Here is a 22,776-nt window from a genome sequence, read left to right on the forward strand (position 1 = left end):
GAAATAGAGTGGGCCAGTAAATCAGAGAGTCTTATAATGGCAGTTTTAATTTCCCAGATATTGACTGGAATTTGGGGGTTGGTCACTCACACACTAGCGGGGCTTTTGTGGATTTATTGGATGATTGTTTTCTACATCAGCATGTTCGGGAGGCAACTAGAGGGAGTAATACTCTTGATTTGATTATCAGCAGTGATTCTTCATGCATTAAGAATCTGCAGATAAATGAACCACTAGGTGGCAGTGATCACAGTGTGCTGAAGTGGGATTTACTCAAAGAGGTAACTACCATTAGGGATAAAGGGAAGGGTTATTGCTTCCGTAAAGGCGACTATGATGGACTGAGACAGTATTTAAATTCTATACAGTGGGACCAACTGATGATGTTACCAACAGCAAATTCAAAATGGGAAGCATTCAAAGAATTAATCTTGGAAGCTACTAGGCTTTACATACCAACTAAGAAATATTGTTCAAGGTTTAGGCCAAAATGGATGTCAGATCAACTAATGAGGCATATGGCAGAGAAGAAAAATGCATGGGATACTTACAAATTAACACATGACACAGAAGCCTATGATAGATACAAGTTGATATGCAACCAAGTTACAAAGGAGGTTAGGCAGGCGAAGGCAGATTACGAGAAATCCGTGGCAAGGGATGCAAAGAAAAACAGCAAAGAGTTCTTTACTTATGTAAACTCTAGAAGAAAGGGGATGAATCAGATTGGTCCACTTGATATTGATGGGTCAACTGTTGATGACCCTGCTCAGGTAGCTAACAAACTAAATGAATATTTTGCATCGACATTCACACATGAGGAGTTATTCAGCGAGGGGAATGCCAGAGGTGTATTCAACTCTAGCAGTAAGCTACAGAATCTTGAAATAACTGGGAGTAAAGTGGAGGAGAAACTGTTAAAGATAAACACAAGAAAGGCATCCGGGGCAGATGGGATCTATCCAGTTATATTAAAGGCGGCAGCAAAGGAAGTAAGGAAACCCTTAGCCATAATTATGAGAGCTTTCTTGGACTCAGGGGAGGTACCCATAGACTGGAAATGTGCAAATGTGACCCCAATTCACAAAGGAGGATCAAAGGCTGACACAATTAATTATAGACATGTGAGCTTAACTTCTGTTCCAGGAAAATTAATGGAGGCACTGGTTAAAGAAGCACTGCAGGATCATTCAGACAAGACTTCAGTTATAGCTCGGACACATCATGGTTTTGTTAAGGGGAAGTCTTGCCTAACCAATTTGATTGGATATTATGATGCAGTCACAAAAGAACTGGATGCAGGGAATAGGTTTGATATTATATACTTGGATCTTAGAAAGGCTTTTGATACTGTTGCACATGGAAGATTGCTACACAAATTGGAGCAGTTTGACATTGGAGGCAAATTGCTGCTATGGATAAAGGGGTGTTTGAGGGGGAGAAGACAGAGAGTGGTAATCAATGGACACTGCTCATCGTGGACTAATGTTATTAGTGGAGTCCCTCAGGGCTCAGTGTTGGGTCCATTATTGTTTTCTGTATTTATAAATGATATTGATGATGGTATATCAAGCTTAATGTCCAAGTTTGCAGACGATACAAAGGTTGACAGGGTTGTCAAGGACACTACTGACACTATGCTGCTGCAACAGGATCTGGAAAGGTTGAGCAGATGGGCTGAGAGGTGGCAAATGAAGTTTAACGTTGACAAATGTAAAGTACTACACATGGGAAACAGCAACCCCAGAGCAACGTATCAACTTGTGGTACTACACTGACAGTGGTAGAGAATGAAAGGGACTTGGGGGTGGTTGTGCAGGCAGATGTGAAGTTCTCTGAGCAGTGGAGACGGACTGCAAGAGTAGCTCATGGAGTATTGTCAATGATATACAGGAATTTTTCCAGCAGGGATAAGGAGTTGATTATTCTCTTGTATAAGGCAATGGTCAGGCCACACCTAGAGTACTGTATACAGGTCTGGAGGCCTCATTTCAAGAAGGATGGAGAGCTGCTGGAACGAGTACAGAGAAGGGCAACAAGATTAGTGAATGGAACAAAGGGATGCTCTTACGAAGAAAGGCTTAAGTTTTGCAAATTACAGTGTCTGGAGACTAGGCACCGGCGAGGTGATCTGATAGAGGTGTACAAAGCCTTGAATGGTTTGAGCATGCTCAATGCTGATGGGATTCTTCCTCTAGCTCAGAAAAATCACCTGAGAGGGCATAAATTCAAATTGAGGAAAGACAGAAGTAGGATAGACGTGCGGAAATTTGCCTTTAGCCAGCGGGTGGTTGGTTGGTGGAACAGACTTCCATCCCTTGTAGTGGAGGTTGATAGCCTAAATAAGTTTAAGGTTCAGCTGGACAGGTATTTTGAACGAACAGAGGGGTGAAGTGGAAGTGGGTTTTTTTTTTTTTTTTTTTTTGGCTGATGCTGCATAAGCTTGCTTTCTTGCATCAAATGCCTCTACTAATGCTAAAGGACTTAATTTTGGAGGCTACTAGGCCTTTCATTCCAACTAAGAAATACTGTTCAAAGTTTCGGCCTAAATGGATGTCAGATGAATTAATGAGGCCCATGGCAGAGAAGAAAAGTGTGTGGGATGCATATAAATTATCAGGTGACACAGAAGCCTTTGGCAGATATAAACTAGTCTGTAATCAAGTCAGATAGGTGATTGGGCAGACGAAGGCAGATTACGAGAAATCTTTGGCAAAGGATGCAAAGAAAAACAGCAAAGAATTCTTTACTTATGTAAACTCTAGAAGGAAAGGGATGAATCAGATTGGACCACTTAACATAGATGGGTTGACTGTTGATGATCATACTCAGATAGCTGATAAACTGAATGACTATTTTGCATCTACATTCACATCAGGAGTTATTCAATGAGGGGAGTGCCAGAAGTTTATCAAACTATTACAGGGAGATAAGTGATTTTGTAATAACTGAGAGCAAAGTGGACTAGAAATTGTTGAAGTTAAACATAAAAAAGGTACCTAGGGTGGATGGGATCTATCCAGACGGCATCTATGGGATCTATTACAGACGGCAGCAAAGGAAGTAAGCAAACCCTTAGCCATAATTATGAGAGCTTCCTTGGACTCAAGGGAGGTCCCGATGGACTGGAGGTGTACAAATGTTATTCTCCATTAACAAAGGGGGTTTAAAAGGTGACACAAGTAACTATAGACCTGTTAGCTTAACTTGTGTTCCAGGGAAAATAATGAAATCCCTGGTTAAAGAAGCATTGCAAAATCATCTAGACAAGACTGCAGTAATAGTTAAGACAGCATGGGTTTGTTAAAGTGAGGTCTTATCTGACCAATTTGATTGGATACTATGATGTGGTCACAAAGGAACTGAATGCCAAAAATAATTTTGATATCGTATAATTGGATTTCAGGAAAGCTTTTGATACTGTTCCACATGGAAGACTGCTGTACAAATTGGAGAGGTATGGCATTAAGGGTAAGTTGCTACAATGGATAAAGTGATGGTTGAGTGGGAGATGACAGAGAGTGATAATCAATAGACACTGCTCTTCATGGACAAATGTTAGCGGAGTTTCCCAGGGTTCAGTGTTGGGCTCATTGTTGTTTTGTCTAGTTATCAATGATATTGATGAAGGTATATTAGGTTTAATGTCCAAGTTTGCAGGTGATACAAAGGTTGGCAGGGTTATTAATGACAGTAAAGACAGTATGCTACTGTAGCAGGATCTGGAAAAGTTGGGTAGATGGGCTGAGAAGTGGCAACTGAAGTTTAACATTGACAAATGCAAAGTACTGCATATGGGTAGCGATAACCGAAGAGAAACGTACCAACTCTGTGGCACTACACTCAGGGAATGAAAAAGACCTTGAGGGTAATTCAGTCAAATATGAAGTTCACTGAGCAGTACGGATGTGCTGCCAGGGCAGGTCATGGAGGAGTCTTGTCAATGATATATAGGAATTTTGCTAGTAGGAACAGGGAAGTGATTATCCTGTTATACAAGGCAATGGTCAGGCCACACCTAAACTACTGTGTACAGGTCTGGAGGAGGCCTCATTTTAGGAAGGATATAGAGTTGCTGGAACAAGTACAAAGAAGGGCAACAAGATTGGTGAGGGGAACAAAGATGTGTACCAAGAAAGGCTTAAGTTCTGCAAATTGCAGCACCTAGAGAGTAGGCACCTGCGAGGTGATCTGATTGAGGTGTGTAAGGCCTTGAATGGGTTGAGGAAGCTGAATGCTGATGGGATTCTTCCTCTTGCTCAGACTAAGAACCTGAGGGGACACAGTTTCAAATTGAAGAAAGATAGTTGTAGAATAGATGTGTGGAAATTTGCCTTTGGCCAGCGGGTAGTTGATTGGTGGAACAGACTTCCATCTTTCTTTGCGGAAGTTGATAGCCTAAATAAATTTAAGGCTGAGCTGGACAGGCATTTGAAATGAATGGAGGGTGAAAGGGGAGGTTTTTTTTTTTTTTGGCTGATGCTACATAAGCTGCAAGAAAGAATTCTTGCATCGTATGTCTACTATTGCTAACTCCTTCGGTTAACAACAGAGATTCTGCCTTTTTGACTTGTTTTGGCCCCTTCTCCATATCCCCATTGTATAATAGATTCATAATATCACAAGTTTCTTTCTGTCTGTCTTTTTGAAATGACAGGCTTCTAATGTAAAAAAAAAAAAAAAATTGTTAATTTATTCATGTTTCGTTAACAAATTTCGTTAAAAAAAAAGAAGCAAACTTCATTCTGCAGATTTTTCATTTTCAATGCAACGTTTATGATTCTCTTTCTCTCTCTCTCTCTCTCACACATGCACTAAAAACAATAATGATTAATAAAAGAATTTAAAATTTATTATAAACTAATATCATTAAGGATATTAAGCAGTTGAGAAAAGAATTGATAGATAGTAAGTTACCAACTGAGTTTCTGAAGTGGTAATTTAAATATTATTTACTTGTAACTTAAAGATAATTTTATATGGAGAATCATTATCTATTCAACATTTGGAGAAGAAAATATATTTTTTTTTATTTTCAATTGAAATTAATTGATTTTGAAAAAAAAAAAAAAAAGTTTGTAGTACTCTGAGTATTATTAAAGATAAAGATATTTTGCTGTATCAGTTCTATGTGGCAGAATAATTCAGCCAAGTGAAAAAAAAGAAAAAACTGAGTTCACATCTTTCTGGTGAAGCTTTGGAATTGCAGTTGTTGGCCAATCTAAGCAGCAGTGCTATTGTTATAAACGAAATTTTGATTCAGCAGTTCTGAAGAAGGCAAAGTGTGCAACAGTATCTTTCTTGAAGGAGTCTTGATCATGTGATGTCCAATAGACAATTCAAATGGAATATACAGTAAGATCCATGGGATTGTTTACTAAATTAAGTAAGCTAATTCAAAAGTGTACTGTAGTGGTAAACAGGCCTGTGGCTGTATTGTGTAGTGTAGCGTGAATTTTAAAATCCTCCAGTGTTTTCTGAAAAATTTCCTGTTTATCTCCTGCTTGCAGTTATCCACTCTATAGCTTTCTAAAAAAAGTCAAAAGTTTTCATCTATGGAACTCTTAGATTTATACTCCAAATCAAACTAAATTTATAGTACATGTAGTGGCAAGGACTAAAAAGAGCCTACAGGTATTTTTATTTCAGTCTGCTATCTTAAAATATAATTGAAAAACATGAAAGGCTCCATTATTCATAGTGATGAAAGAAGTTGGCAGTAGATTGCATTAGTTCTACTTAGAACTTTTTGTTTTGTTTTCTCTGATATAAATTTTTATGCAAAATATATTTAGCTTTGTTTTTTTCAGATATCTATTTATTTCCAGGATTTGAAATTTATGGCATGGAAAACATTCCAGATAAAGGACCAGCACTCTTGGTTTATTATCATGGGGCAATCCCCATTGATTATTACTATTTAGTAGCAAAATGCATTTTGCATAAACAGAGAGTCATCAGAGCAGTAGGGGATAGATTCTTATTCAAAATTCCAGGTAAGTGAAAATGCTCATAAAAATTCTTTTAAAAAATGGTAGCTTGAGAATTAAATTTTTTTCCTGAAAGGTGTGATTTTTGAAATAAAAAAAGAAAAAAACAATCTGGAAACTTACAAACCTGTTTGGTCCTAATTTTGAAGTGGAAAAACATAGCCAAAATAATAATTTCTTAAAAATTAAAAATACTTCAGTGAGTAAAGTTATTTACCTCGCTACTAAAGAAGTTATTTACCTCGCTACTAATTTTTTTTTTTTTTTATCTCCCCTTCTCTCTCTCTCTCTCTCTCTCTATATATATATATATATATATAATCCAATTAATCCAAAATTAAATAAAGAGATAAAAAAATCAAAATATATATTAAAAATTATAATTTTGATTACTTTGATACTTTTTAATATATATTTTGATTTACCTGCAGCGTGGAATATTTGCCATGCTGCTGGCAAATATCCTATTTTAGCTTATATATATATATATATACAGTGCGAGATTTACATATGTACTAAGCAGTCTGCAGTTCAGGGCCTCAGTTCACGGCCTGCAGTTCACGAAAGAGGCTACGGTATATTTGACTATACATTATGTACAAGCCTGAATGTAAAAAGATATCAGCCAATAATTACGTTGTTAATATCAATATGGTTGTCAATAAGCTTTTTATTTTCCATGATATTCAGTGCTTTCCTAAAATGATGGTAAAGGAAGGCTGAAGGGAAACCATTACCAAGTAGTTTATTACGGAGTAATTTGATATTATTTAAAAAGAGCATGTTGTTATTACATATGGTAGCAATTTGATGCATTCAGAGAGTATTATATTTGAATGCACTTTTCTTTGAAATGTTGGAGTGCCAATGGATGAAGCTGACTACATTAAAGTAAAAAGCGTCTCTTTTATTATATATGTTAATTGCAGTATGTGGACTAATGATATTGATGTCCAAGTTTTAAGTAATTAGCTGAATAGTCATTGTAATTTGTTCCCTCCAGAGTAAGTTCTTGAGGATAAATGCCAGCAAAGTTCTGCAGAAATGTAGTGTAGTTGATTACTAACAAATCATCTATATATCTGTAAATCTTTATGTCTGAGGGTAGGGAGGTCTCAGACCAAAATAGACAGTGGTGAACTATAGTGGGCTCGCAAGAGCCCATTGTTATTTTTTTTGAAAATTTGCGAGCCCATTGTTGAGACGATCATTTATTTTACAAATGAAATCCTGTAAAATATTGAGTATCCAGAGCCGAAAGTACAGTGGTGCGAGCGGGGTCCCATTCCCAGCATTTTAATTTTTTTTTTTTTATGTAAACCCCAAACACGAGAGGTATTAGAACCTATAGTACTTAGTACCGTGCTTGGGTTGGAGGTTGAGAAGATGAAAGAAGATATTTGTTGACATTGCACTTGAACTTCTGTAGATTGTAATTTTCAGGAAATACGTATGAAGGAAGGTTATTCCAGAAAATGGCAGTTGAATGAATAAATGAGGAAGATGAAAAGTTGGTTCTGTGGGTTTGAAGTTAGACAGTAAATGGATGTTGGCTGGTGGCGGCACATGTTCGGACTATTTTGAAAGAGAGAGCGGGAATTATAGAAGCCAATTCAGAAGAACAGTGTCCATGGAAGTATCTGTAGAAGAGGCATGCAGCAGAAACAGTACGTCTATGAGAAAGTGAGTGGAGAGACTCTGTTAGAGATGAATCATTAATTAACCTAACTGCTGTCTTCTAAATGGAATCAAGAAGCCTGAGAGAGGTTTTGGGGGCACCACCCCAGATGTGGGAACAATATTCCATGGCAGGGCGGATTTGCGGTTTATACAGAGTGAGCAGCTGTTTGGAAGGAAAGTAACGCCGAGAGCGAAAGAGAAAACCAAGTTTTTTAGATGCAGAGGAAGCAATATTTGTAATGTGCTTGTGCCAAGAGAGATTAGAAGTCAGGGTAATCCCCAAAAGAGATATATCATTTTGCCTAGAAATCGGAGTGTCGCTAAAGATAAGCATAGGGCGAGATATAAGACAAGTCTGAGTTTTAGAAGGGTTGAAATCAACTAAGTTGTCTTTGCCCTACTGGAGAATTACCTGAAGATCGGCATTTAAGGAATTGGTAGCAGATTTTCGAGAAGTTGAAGCTGATTGAGCATGACAGGGTTTCTCAAAATGGTAAGTGGAATGCAATGTGCTGTCATCGGCAAAACTATGGATAGGATTTCCAGTCGATGGAAGAAGGTCATTAATATACAAGAGGAAAAGAGTGGGAGAAAGAACTGAACCTTGGGGGACACCGCCATTAGTGGAGAAGTTAGAAGACAGAGAGTCATCTACCATCACCCTCAGTGAACGATCAGAGAGAAAACTGGATAACGAATTACTAAAAACAGTTGGCAAACCATAAGATGGAAGCTTGTTTAGAAGACCTTATGCCAAACACGATCAAAAGCCTTTGAGATATCAAGAGCAACTACTTGTGTTTCACGGAACCTTTCCATTGAATTAGTCCATAAAGGGGTAACATAAGCCAGAACATCACCAGTGGATGGACACTGATGGAATCCATACTGGCGATCGTTGATCAGACGGAAGGTTTCTAGGTAGTTTAAGAGTTGGCGGTTAATTGATTTCTCCATTACTTTAGACAGAGTAGAAGTAATTGCCATGGGACGATAATTGGATGGGAGGGATTTTTCAAGCTTTTTAGGAACTGGCTGGATATGGGCAAATTTCCAAGCAGAAGGAAAAAACACCTTTGGAATAAGAAATTTTATCAGGTCGTGATAAAATTTCTCCACTTGTTCCAAAGGAACAAGTGGAGAAATACCATCAGGACCTGAAGCTTTCTTAACATCAAGATTCATCAAAATCCTTCTGATATCCTTTTGACGGAAGACCACAGGAGGCATTGAATGGAGCGTGTTGGGAATGGTGGGAGGTGTTTTACCAAGATCATTAATACATGAGCTGGAAGAAAAATGGGATGCTAGCAGGTCAGCTTTATCCTTGGCTGAAGTGACAACAGAACCATCTGGTTTGGACAGAGGTGGGAGCAGAGATGGGCAAAAGTTGCGGCCAATAGCTTTGGCAAGAGACCAGAACGTTCGGCTACCATTAGGGCAAGAAGCAAGTTTTCTACTCTTAGCCTGTTCAAACTCTAGTTTGGACTGATTAATAACTGCTTTACAATTGTTGCGAGCTTTGGTGTAGGCAGAAAATGAAACTGAAGAATTAGAAACAAGCCAATTACGATATGCAACATTCTTCTCTTGAACAGCCTTAGTACATTTATTGGAAAACCAAGGTTTAGATAAAGGACGAGATTTTAAAGTGGAGTGTGGGATAAAGGATTCCATTCCTGCAAGAATAATATCACTGACATGATCTGAGCAAACGTTGACATCGAAGTTTTGAAACAGTGATCCGACCAAGGAAAAGAAGAAAAGAAGTCTCGCAGATCATCCCATTTTGCATTCTTGTAATGCCAAACAACACGAGGTTGGGAATAGCCATGAGATAAAGGCTCCATTGGAGAAGAGACAATCACCAAGTTGTGATCTGAAGTGCCTAAAGGACCTCTCACTTCGACCGTGTACTTAGAAGGGTTGTCTGTGAGAAAAAGATCAAGCGTATTTGCTGTATGATTAGGATTGTCCGGTATTCTTGTAGGTAAATGAACAATCTGTGCTAGGTCATTAGTAATTGCAAAAGCCTCAGCATCTCAACCTGCTGGGTCGGTGTGACTAGAAAACGGAAGCCAACTGGAGTTGTGAACATTAAAATCACCAAGGAAAATTACCTCACTGTTAGGAAAGTTGGACTGGAGAAAGTCAAGTTGCAAAGAGAGGAAGTCAAAGAGCTCCAAGTGATTAAGCCCATTGTTGAGACGATCATTTATTTAACAAATGAAATCCTGTAAAATATTGAGTATCCAGAGCCGAAAGTACAGTGGTGCGAGCAGGACCCCATTCCCAGCATTTTAATGACACAGTCGATCGGTTATGGATTTTAAAATTGCTTCATTTTTGATTTAATTACAGTCGGACAAGTAAACACATGGGTTGTGTTAGGGTACTTAAGAATAGGAACAGGTGCATGTATACTTGCGTGTACACCAATGCTAGGAGTTTGGTAAATAAATTTGATGAATTTGAGGTATTGCTCAAGAAAACTGCGAACTTCTTTATAGGGAATTTTTTTGATTCCCCTTGGTAATTACATTTAAAATATTTTCTGTTGAATGAAGAAAATTTCCATGTAACGAATGGAGAGACAATTGTGTAGGTATTGTTCTCACCTCTGGCCTTTAGGCAATTTAGGTAATTAGAAAGCACGAATTAAAGGTGAAGGGATTACCATTCCATAACGTTGGTGGGATCCATAAAACCTATGCAGTCACATACTGAGAAGTCACACTAGTCAATATGCTTTCCATACCCAGTCAGAGGATTAAGAAGATCAGGACCAGGGTATGTCTGCCGGGGGCAAAGGTTGATGACGTTGTAGAGCGGATATCATCTTTTAAGGGCACAAAAGGTGATATAGTTGTACACGTTGGCACTAATGATATTAAGAGTAGGAAACCGGCAGAATTACTTAACAAGTACAGGTCACTGTTGAAAAAAAAGCCGTGAATTAGGGTTGAATTTGAAAATGTCTGCAATTCTGCCCAGACACGATAGGAGGGAGTATATGATGAGAGCCTTGTTGATCAATTTGGCCCTGAAAAGATTGTGCAAGGCTCAAGGGGTAGAATTTTTTTTAGCCTGGTCTGTACTTCTACAGGGATGGGATACACTTAAATAGAAAGGGTGCAAGAATATTTGATGATGCTATCGAGACAGTGTTAGGTGGGTCAGAAAACTGCTAGCTTGGGGGGGGGATACAAGGACTAATAGATTAACAGTAGCCACTGGCAGAGGTGAAAGTGATTCTTGCACTGCTTCTATTGGAATGAGCAGAAGCCTGGAAAACAAGATGCAGGATATTTCAGAGACTCCTGGGAGTCATTGCTGTACAAATAAACACATGGGTTGTGTTAGGGTAGCTAAGAATAGGAACAGGTGCATGTATACTTGCATGTACACCAATGCTAGGAGGTTGGTAAATAAATTTGACAAATTTGAGGTATTGCTCAAAACATCAAAGGCAGATATTGTTGGGATATCAGAGACGTGCTGTCACACAGATATGAGGAATGCAGAATTGGAATTTGGGGAGTACAATGTGTACAGAAAGGATAGACAGGATAGGAAGGGTGGAGGGGTTAGGCTATTAGTTAAGAAACACATAAAATCCAAGTAAGTGAAGCCAGTCGACATCGCTGGACAGTGCAGTGTCGAGTCAGTTTCGTGTGACGTAAGCATTGGGACATCAAAATTGAGAGTAGGAGTGTGCTATAGGCCTAATGACTCTGATGAGTATAATAAGAAACTGTACAGGGAAATAGAGTGGGCCAGTAAATCAGAGAGTCTTATAATGGGGGATTTTAATTTGACTGGAATTTGTGGGTTGGTCACTCACACACTAACAAGGCTTTTGTGGATTTATTGGATGATTGTTTTCTACATCAGCATGTTCGGAAGGCAACTAGAGGGAGTAATACTCTAGATTTGATTATCAGTAGCGATTCTTCATGCATTAAGAATCTGCAGATAAAGGAACCACTAGGTGGCAGTGATCACAGTGTGCTGAAGTGGGATTTACTCAAAGAAGTAACTACCATCAGGGGTAAAGGGAAGGGTTTTTGCTTTCGTAAAGGCCCCTACGATGGTCTGAGACAGTATTTAAATTCTATACAGTAGGACCAACTGATGATGTTACCAACAGCAAATTCAAAATGGGAAGCATTCAAAGAACTTATCTTGGAAGCTACTAGGCTTTACATACCAACTAAGAAATATTGTTCAAGGTTTAGGCCTAAATGGAGGTCAGATGAACTGAGACATATGGCAGAGAAGAAAAATGCATGGGATACATATAAATTAAGATGTGAGACAGAAGCCTATGATAGATATAAGTTTATCTGTAACCAAGTTACAAAGGAGGTTAGGCAGGTGAAGGCAGATTACGAGAAATCTTTGGCAAAGGATGCAAAGAAAAACAGCAAAGAGTTCTTTACTTATGTAAACTCTAGAAGGAAGGGGATGAATCAGATTGGTCCACTTGATATCGATGGTTCAACTGTTGATGATCCTGCTCAGGTAGCTAACAAACTAAATGAATATTTTGCATCGACATTCACACATGAGGAGATATGGCGCCTCTGTAGCCAGGTGGGAAGTAGCAGTGCGTAGCACACACACTTCTTGATTAGACCGGTGTTTGAGCCCGTTACCACCAAATACGGAGGATGCGGAAAGGTCAGGGAATGACCACCACATATCCTGGAGCAATATGGCCTTAGTTGCTAATGCTCGTGAAAACCAAAATAACAAACAATGAGTAGATATTTAGGTGAATGCCAGAGGTGTTTTCAACTCTGGCAGTAAGCTCGATAATCTTGTAATAACTGAGAGTAAAGTGGAGAAGAAATTGTTGAAGATAAACACAAGAAAGGCACCTGGGGTGGATGGGATTTATCCAGTTATATTAAAGGAAGTAAGCAAGCCCTTAGCCATAATTATGAGAGCTTCCTTGGACTCAGGGGAGGTACCCATAGACTGGAGATGTGCAAATGTGACTTCAATTCACAAAGGAGGATCAAAGGCTGACACAAGCAATTATAGACCTGTGAGTTTAACTTCTGTTCCAGGAAAATTAATGGAGGCACTGGTTAAAGAAGCACTGCAGGATCATCTAGACAAGACTTCAGTTATAGCTAAAACACAGCATGGTTTTGTTAAGGGAAAGTCTTGCCTGACCAATTTGATTGGATACTACGATGCAGTCACAAAAGAACTGGATGCAGGGAATAACATTGATGTTATATATTTGGATCTTAGAAAGGCTTTTGATACTGTTGCAGATGGAAGACTGCTGTACAAATTGGATCAGTGTGGCATTGGAGGCAAATTACTACTATGGATAAAGGGGTGGTTGAGGGGGAGAAGTTAGAGAGTGGTAATCAATGGACACTGCTCATCGTGGACTAATGTTATTAGTGGAGTCCCTCAGGGTTCAGTGTTGGGTCCATTATTGTTTTCTGTATTTGTAAATGATATTGATGATGGTATATCAAGCTTAATGTCCAAGTGTGCAGACGATACAAAGTTGGCAGGGTTGTTAAGGACACTACGGACACTGTGCTGCTGCAACAGTATCTGGAAAGGTTGAGCAGATGGGCTTCGAGGTGGCAAATGAAGTTTAACATTGACAAATGTAAAGTACTACATATGGGAAACAGCAACCCCAGAGCAACGTATCAACTCTGTGGTACTACAATGACACTGGTAGAGAATGAAAAAGACCTGGGGGTAATTGTGCAGGCAGATATGAAGTTCTCTGAGCATTGCAGATGCTCTGCAAGAGTAGCCCATGGTGTCTTGTCAATGATATACAGGAATTTTTCTAGCAGGGATATATAAGGCAATGGTCAGGCCACACCTTGAGTACTGTATACAGGTCTGGAGGCCTCATTTCAAGAAGGAAGTAGAGCTGCTGGAACGAGTACAGAGAAGGGCAACAAGATTAGTGAATGGAACAAAGGGTTGCTCTTACGAAGAAAGGCTTAAGTTTTGCTAATTACAGTGTCTGGAGACTATGCATCGGCGAGGTGGTCTGAAAGAGGTGTATAAAGCCTTGAATGGTTTGAGCATGCTCAGTGCTGATGGGACTCTTTCTCTTGCTCAGAATAATCACCTGAGAGGGCATAAATTCAAATTAAGGAAGACAGATGTAAGATAGATGTGCAGAAATTTGGCTTTTGTCCAGTGGGTAGTTGGTTCGTGGAACAGACTTCCATCCCTTGTTGTGGAAGTTGATAGCCTAAATAAATTTAAGGCTCAGCTGGACAGGAATTTCGAACGAACGGAGGGGTGAAATGGAAGTGGTTTTTTTTTTTTTGGCTGATACTGCATAAGCTTGCTTTCTTGCATCATATGCCTCTACTAATGCTAAGATTCTTGACATGGATTATAGCCTCTGGTCAGGCTGTGTTGTGGTTCCCCTTTACTCCGACAAACGGGAGTATGTTTTTCGGAGAAGTGAGTGATCCATGCCTTCCATGGATCACTCATTAATTTTTAGTAAAGCACAGTTGGTACATTACTCTGGGTTTACTGCTTCCCATATACAGTTCTCTGTATAAACAGAAGTTTACTGCTCCCCATATACAGTTCTTTGCATTTCTCAATGTTAAACTTCAATTACCACTTCTCGACCATCTGCCCAACTTTTCTAGATCCTGTTGCATTAGTTTATTGTCATTACTGTCGTTAACAATCCTGCCAAAATTTGTGTCATCTGCAAACTTGGATATATTGATGAATATACCTTCATCAATATTAATGATAAATATATAAAACAACAATGGGCTGAACACTGAATCCTGGTGAACTCCACTAATAAGATTAGTCCACGAAGAGTAGTGTCCATTGATAAACTATTCTCTCTCTTCTTCCACTTAACCATCCCTTTATCCATAACAGCAACTTCCCACACTGCTCCAATTTGTAGATCAGTCTTTTATGTATATCAGTATCAAAAGCTTTCTGGAAATCCAAGTATATGATATCAAAATTATTTTTAGTGTCTAGTTCCTTTGTGACCACATCGTACTGCCCAATCAAATTGGTCACACAAGATATCCCCTTAACAAACCCACGTTGTGTCTGAACTGTAGCTGCAGTCTTGTCTATATGATCTTGCATTGCTGCCTTAACCAGTGACTCCATTATTTTTCCCAGAACAGAAGTTAAACTAACCGGTCTGTAATTACTCATGTCATTCTTTTCTCCTGTTTGTGAATTGGGGATACATTTGCACGTCTCCTGGGCTTATATTTTTTATGTGAATATATTTCTCTGACAATATAGTCACTCACAACTGCTACCTCTTTTGGGACCAGAGATTTCTGCTGTTGAGGTTATCTGTTGATGGAGCATGATCTCTAGCTTTGAGCTGGGTGGCTGAGTGTTTGTTGGATTCCTCTCTTTAATTTCTTTGAGGCATCAACCACCTTCTTCAAGCCCTCATATAAGCTCATCAGAATGCTAAATTCATGCTTAATCTCCTCGTTCTCTTTACAAGGAAAACACAAAGGCAACCTCTTTGGCTGTATCACGTCTAGCTAAAGGTTGCACAATACAAAATACAAGATTTCTGCTGATGAGACTCCTTGACAAGACAATTTTTCAGGAGCCACTAAGTGGAACTTTATTTTTTGATTTAAAATTATTGTTTTTTCTAACTTTTGATTTAAAATTAGTAGTGTAGTATTTATATAAGTAATTCCCTGATTATAATGTGGTGCATTTCTTCTTTACTTGGCCATTGTAATTGCTTAAAAACCACAGTTAATTTCTGCTTTAGAATTTTGCCACCATTGTTTTAGTATTGATATTGGAGATCCTAGGTTTCTAAGTAGTGTTGTAGCAGTGTAATCAGTATTAGAAGAGACTTATAAACTATTATTTATAGCAATATGTACATATTTTAATGAATTAATTTTATCACATAGTACATAGCATCAGTCATTTGGCATAAATATCATATTGCAAATAGGTCGCTTGAAAGTTCGAATCACATAGGTTGGCATAAGTTAGATAAATTTATTATCTGTTATAATTACTTAGAACTTGCAAACGTAATGGTATAGCTTAAAACATAACTTAAATTTGATAGGAGGTAGGATACAAGTATAATGTAAACTTAATATGAGATACAAAATACATATATTGTAAGCTTGATATTGCGATATATATATTCAGTAACGTGAACTTCATCACATAACTGGTGTTTAGTGTTATTACTGCATTACATACATAAGTTTAGTGTAGTATTTTTATTATTGAATTTGAACAGAAATCATGCCTCAGACCAGAGCAGTAATGAGTAAGACTCAAGGTAGTAGGACTGCAGTGACTCAAGGTAAACTGGGGGGGGGAGGCTATTGTAAACTGAATCACAGCTTTATAAAATGTATCACTTGTTTGATGTTTTCAAAGCTACAAGGAATGGGCCATGATATTGCCAAAGGGGATGTCTTTGAGTATGCTCAGTATAGAGTAGGTCAGGGCAATATTAGGCACCAACTTGGCATTGTTATGGGCCTTTATAAGAGCTTGAAGAACACAGTGGATGTGCTCAAATGATATAAATTGGGGAGGGGACCATCAAGCACTCAGCTGCCCACATCCACGGCAGAGCTTGCACTTGATCATCAGGCAAAACAGCAGCAAGTTCCATATGCTGTTCCCACAAGAGCTAGTTATTTATTTATAAAATCCATTTATTATTGTAGAAAGTGTTTGTTTTCACTCCTTTTACACAGCCGATCAGCTAGAAGGGTGTACAGTCTCATAAAAAAAGTAGATGTTCAACAGTCATTTCATGTTGGTCATTCCGTCTTCTTTATACGAGTAGTTTCCTCGGGGGAGGGGTGTTCCCGTTTTTTGTTGAAGTAATCTGTGCGCTTCAGAGAGAGACTTCACTCTGTACTGCTTGCTTTCGGAGAATTTCACAGGGTCTATTGCCAATCAACCCTTCCTTATCTCTTCCATCATGCAGTATGACTGATAACTTTTAAGGTTATGATGAACATCATGGCGAGATCCAATCTTACATTCCGAGGGTACAGCTCTAAAACGGTGTACTCAGGCCGGCCGCTAGTTAGTACACCAGACCGAACTTATTGGTAACTCTTTAGGAATTTTCCGGATCAACTAGTGTATAATCTTGCTACCTCTACTCTGCCAGATAGTGATTGGAGGGAATCCGAGTTGTGTGTATGCGTGGGGAGGGGTCATTCTCGAGGCCACGTTATGACAAAGATCTGGGTATATTCTTACCATGTGTATGCCATATACAAAAATTTCATTACTTCATACAGCACTTTTTCTTACTATTGAATACACCATGAATTGTCAAACTAATAGGGTTAGCTTATCTGCAAAAAGATCTAACCACACACTTCCTAGTTCATTTCACAGATATACATGGTATCAATTCTAATTTCAACAATCCATTTCCATTTGCAGTCTGCCAAACCCCATGTACTTTTTCTGACAGAATCTCAGTTATCGGTTGATTCAACTACTGCTCATCTCAGTTGCCCAAATTATTTGCTGTATGAATCCTTTCGCTTTAAATGTGGTACTTGTGCATATGTCCATTCTGATATTCCCTGTCAGAGACTTGGTAATTGGGAATCTCCTCTTTTCGATCTTCTCTGGCTAAAAATCTCTCTACCTAATTGTGTCAAATTCATCTGTTGTCTCTACTGTTATCCAAACTCCACTATTCACTTGGAGCTCTTTGACTTCCTCTCTTTGCAACATAGCTTTCTCCAGTCCAACTTTCCTAACTGTGAGGTAATTTTCCTTGGTGATTTTAATGTTCACAACTCCAGCTGACTTCCGTTTTCCAGTCACACCGACCCAGCTGGTCGAGATGTTGAGGCTTTTGCAATTACTAATGACCTTGCACGGATTGTTCATTTACCTACTAGAATACCGGACAGTCCTAACCATACATCCAACATGCTTGATCTTTTTCTCACAGACAACCCTTCTTAAGTACATGGTTGAAGTGAGTGCTCCTTTAGTTACCGCAGATCCCAATTTGGTGATTGTCTCTTCTCCATTGGAGCCTTTATTTCATGGCTATTCCCCAACCTCTTGTTATTTGCGCATTACAAAAATGCAAAAATGGGATGACCTGCAAGATTCCTTTTCATCTATCCCTTGGTCAGATTACTGTTTCAAAACTTCTGATGACAATGTTTGCTCAGATCATGTCACTGAAATTATTCTTGTAGGAATGGAATCCTTTATTCCACACTCCACTTTAAAATCTTGTCCTTTATCTAAACCTTAATTTTCCAATAAATGCGCTAAGGCTGTTCAAGAGAAGAATGTTGCATATCGTAATTGGCTTGTTTCCAATTCTTCAATTTCATTTTCTGCTTACACCGAAGCTCGCAACAATTGCAAAGCAGTTATTAATCAGTCCGAACTAGAGTTTGAATGGGCTAAGAGTAGAAAAATTGCTTCTTGCCGTAATGGTAGCAGAGCATTCTGGTCTCTTGCCAAAGCTATTGGCTGCAACTTTTGCCCTTCTCTGCGTCCACCTCTGACCAAACGAGATGGTTCTGTTGTCACTTCAGCCAAGGATAAAGCTGACCTGCTAGCATCCCATTTTTCTTCCAACTCATGTATTAATGATCTTGGTAAAACACCTCCCACCATTCCCAACACGCTCCATTCAATGCCTCCTGTGGTCTTCCGTCAAAACGATGTCAGAAGGATTTTGACGAATCTTGATGCTAAGAAAGCTCCAGGCCCCGATGGTATTTCCCACTTGTTCTCAAAACCTGTGCTCCTGAACTTACTCATGATCTTTGCCGCCCTTTTTCACTTTCTTATTCCAAAGGTGTTTTTCCTTTTGCTTGGAAATTTGTTCTTATCCAGCCAGTTCCTAAAAAGGGTGACAAATCACTCCCATCCAATTATCGTCCCATTGCAATTACTTCTCCTCTTTCAAAAGTAATGGAGAAATCAATTAACTTCCAACTCTTTGACTACCTAGAAACCTTCCGTCTGGTCAACTATCACCAGTATAGATTCCAACAATGTCGATCAACTGGTGATATTCTGGCCTATGTTATCCATTTATGGACAAATTCAATGGAAAAATTTGGTGAAACACAAGCATTTGCTCTTAACATCTCAAAGACTTTCGATCGTGTTTGGCATAAAGGTCTACCAAACAAGCTTCCATCTTATGGTTTTCCAACTGATGTTTGTAAATGGTTATCTAGTTTTCTCTCTGATTGCTCACTGAGGGTGATGGTAGATGGCTCTGTCTTCTAACTTCTCCACTAATGCTGGTGTCCCCCAAGGTTCAGTTCTTTCCTCCACTCTTTTTTCTGTTGTATGTTGATGACCTTCCATTGACTGGAAATCCTATCCGTAGTTTTGCCGATGATAGCACATTGCATTCCACTTTCCATTTTGTGAAACCTTGCGCTGCTCAATCAGCTTCAACTTCTCGAATATCCACTACCAATTCCTTAAATGTGGAATTGATTTCAATCTTCTCCAAGATTGAAACCGTATTCATCCTGTGACCGTATTCATCCATCGCATTACCAGTACTTGACTGCCGGGAATCTGTTTATGTATTACATCGGCACAGAAGACCAGATTGGTGACGCATGTAGTGCAATAGGTTGTAGACACCACTGGATGTATCCTTCAACTAAATCGACGTGGAGTAACCCCGTCAGCTCTTGTCGAATTGCCCACATCTCCGAGTAAGTCTTCATTTTCACGGTTGAAAAATGGTTTTGAAAATTGAGGCTTTCATCCCAAGTCATGTCGAGGTTGGTGTGAGACTTCACTTTCCTTATGTGCAATCCGTTGTGGTAGGCTCTGATGTCATTTGTGATTATCTTTTTTGCTCTAGACCTATTTGCAGATAGGCTACAAGGCTGTTGATCAGGATTGAGACGCGCTGATTTATGAGGCAAGTTTGTTCATCGTCTTTAGATGTTATGTATAATTTGAGGTCATCTGCATATGATGAGAAATCAGTGTATCTTTCAAGGAAAGGTTCAAGGGCAGCAGCGAATAACAGACTAGACAGGACACCTGTCTGTGGTACTCCTCGTATTATAATGCCCTCCTGTTGGAAGGATTTATGGCTAATGATGAGTTTGATAGTTTTTAACAGGCTTCCTGCAATAACAAATTACTTTTCTAGAATGTAGATGAGAGCAGGAATTGAGAGCTTATCATAAGCAGGTGACTACAGGGTACAACCCATACCCAAAAGATGAAACCCTAAGGACTTCAAACACTTTTAAGTTTTGAAGTCCTTAGGGTTTCATCTTTTGGGTATGAGTTGTACCCTGTAGTCATTCCACATTATCAGGATTGTTCCAGAATTCAATATGTTATTAAAGATTGTTAGAAGGGCTTCAATGAAGGCACTGCACACTTTAACCATGAATAGAGGGAAGCCATCAGGACCAATTCTAGATTTATTGGGAAGTCTATTGATGGTTATAAAGTGCTGTTTTGTTAGAGATATAGTTGAAAGGGGCTGTCTGGAGTACATAACAAAATCGCTTAGGTTTTGGTTGGTTTGACGGCACCTCGTTGTAAGTCAAAGATACCCATTCCTGAAATACCTTCTCATCCATATGGAAATCCTTGTTGCATTTGGATGTAATATGTTTGGAGAGGTTTATTCCAAGTTGCCGGATTGCTTTTCGTTTACATTTAAGGGAGGTTGCCTGCTCTTTCTTGTACCTATGGTAGTCAGCTGAGTTATGATACTTCCATTTTTTTGAAAGCTTTTTATTTCCTCTTGAATGTTTCTCTGACTTCAGTGGGTGTCAGTGACTCTATTGTCAAGGAAAAGGAAATATATTATGGATAAGCGGAATGGAATAAAAGGATAGGTGGAATGGGGCCAGGATAGGCCTGCCAGAGAGCAAAAGTTGATGACATTGTGGGGCAGATGTTTTTTTTTTGTAATAAAGATAAGTGAATAATACTAGAGAATAAGAGAGAAGATATTAGGGGTGAGAAGATTCTTGATCTCATCATTATTCGTGAATTATGTGACATCACAGCTTAAAATACAAGAACCATTAGCAGGTAGTGATCATGCAATCGTCAGTTGGAAGATGAAAAAAAATTGTTCCAGTAGTTAAAAGTGAAGGCACAAGTTTTAATTTCAAAAGAGGGGATGTTGTGCGTTTTAAGGTGATATATAGAACCTATTAATTTGGTGAATTGCTGAATGAGGGTGAATGCACTTGAATTATGGAATATCTTTAAAGCAAAAATCACAGAAACCATGGATGCATACATACCATTAAGAAAATATTGTAGGAGGAGGAGGATCCCAAAATGGATGAATGCAGAGCTGGCCAGTTTAATAGAACAGACAAATAGCATGGGACAGTTACAAAGCAACAAATAGTAGTGAAGCTTACAGCAGCAACAAGTTGATTTGTAATTGTACCACAGATAAAGTTAGAGGACAATGCTGCATATTATTCTAATATGATGCCTTGTACTTTGCATCTCTCTTTACTGAAGAAGGACCCTTCACTGAGTAGAGACTGTGCAAGTGAGGATGAATCGTTTATTAGAAAATCTTTCGAGCATAAAGGTAAGTAAGGCTCTTGAAGTTGATGATACATACCCAGTAATTTTGAGGGAAGCCACCAGAGAATGCATTGTACCATTGAAGTTATTATGAAGTTATTAAATGATTTTGTAATAACTGAGAGCAAAGTGGAGGAGAAATTGTTGAAGTTAAACATAAAAAAAGCACCTGGGGTGGACGGGATCTATCCAGTTATTTTAAAGGAGGCAGCAAAGGAAGTAAGCAAACCCTTAGCCATAATTATGAGAGCTTTCTTGGACTCAGGGGAGGTCCACATGGACTGGAGGTGCACAAATGTATCACCAATTCACCAATTGAAAAGGTGACACAAGTAACTATAGACCTGTTAGTTTAACTTGTGTTCCGGGGAAAATAATGGAATCACTGGTTGAAGAAGGATCATTACAGGATCATCTAGACAAGACCGCAGTAATAGTTAAGAAACAGCATGGAAGGGCGGTCTTGTCTGACCAATTTGATTAGATACTATGATGTGGTATCAAAGGAACTTAATGCCAAAAATAATTTTGATATCATATACTTGGATTTCAGGAAAGCTTTCGATACTGTTGCACATGGAAGACTGCTGTACAAATTGCAGAGGTATGGCATTAAGGGTAAGTTGCTACAATGGATAAAGGGTTGGTTGAGTGGGAGACAACAGAGAGTGGTAATTAATGGACACTGCTCTTCGTGGACAAATGTTATTAGTGTTGGGCCCATTGTTGTTTTGTGTATTTATCAGTGATATTGATGAAGGTATATCAGGCTGAATGTTCAAGTTTGCAGATGATACAAAGGTTGGCAGGATTGTTAAGGGCAGTAAAGACAGTATGCTACTCCAACTAGATCTAGATAATTTGGGCAAATGGGCTGAGAAGTGATAACTGAAGTTTAACATTGACAAATGCAAAGTACTGCATACGGGTAGCAATAACCCAATAGAAATGTTCCAACTGTGTGGTATTACACTCAGAGCAGTGGAAAGTGAAAAAGACCTGGGGGTAATTGTGCAGTCAAATATGAAGTTCGCTGAGCAGTGCAGATGGGCTGCCAGGGCAGGTCATGGAGACTTGTCAATGATATATAGGAATGTTTCTAGCAGGGCCAGGGAGATGATTATCCCATTATACAAGGCAATGGTTGGGCCACACCTAGACCATACCAGGTTTGGAGGCCTCATTTTAGGAAGAATGTAGAGTTGCTAGAACAAGTGCAAAGAAGGGCAACGAGATTGGTGAGGGGGGGAAAAAGGGGTGCTCCTACCAAGAAAGGCTTAAGTTCTGCAAATTGCAGTGCCTGGAGGGTAGGCACCTTCGAGGTCATCTGATTGAGGTGTATAAAGCCTTGAATGGTTTGAGCATGCTCAATGCTGATGGAATTCTTCCTCTTGCTCAGATTTAGAACCGGAGGGGTCATAGATTCAAATTGAGGAAAGACAGTTGTAGAATAGATGTGTGAAAATTTGCCTTTAGCCAGTGGTTAGTCGATTGGTGGAACAGA

General features: G+C 39.0%; 1 protein-coding gene across 4 annotated transcripts in view; it reads left to right on the forward strand.

Moving 5' to 3' along the window:
* The window catches only part of LOC150081137 (DGAT1/2-independent enzyme synthesizing storage lipids-like), a 180,381-nt gene that overhangs the window by 42,664 nt on the left and 114,941 nt on the right, over nt 1-22,776 (forward strand). For all 4 annotated transcript variants that reach the window (XM_090380976.1, XM_090380977.1, XM_090380978.1 and 1 more), the window contains exon 4: nt 5,829-5,996. In XM_090380976.1, the coding sequence (XP_090237102.1) occupies nt 5,829-5,996 (168 nt within the window). The remainder of the gene's footprint in view (nt 1-5,828; nt 5,997-22,776) is intronic.

Source organism: Mastigoproctus giganteus, chromosome 9, assembly GCF_048544385.1.
Source record: "Mastigoproctus giganteus isolate SK-2022 chromosome 9, ASM4854438v1, whole genome shotgun sequence".
Classification (NCBI taxonomy): Eukaryota; Metazoa; Arthropoda; class Arachnida; order Uropygi; family Thelyphonidae; genus Mastigoproctus; species Mastigoproctus giganteus.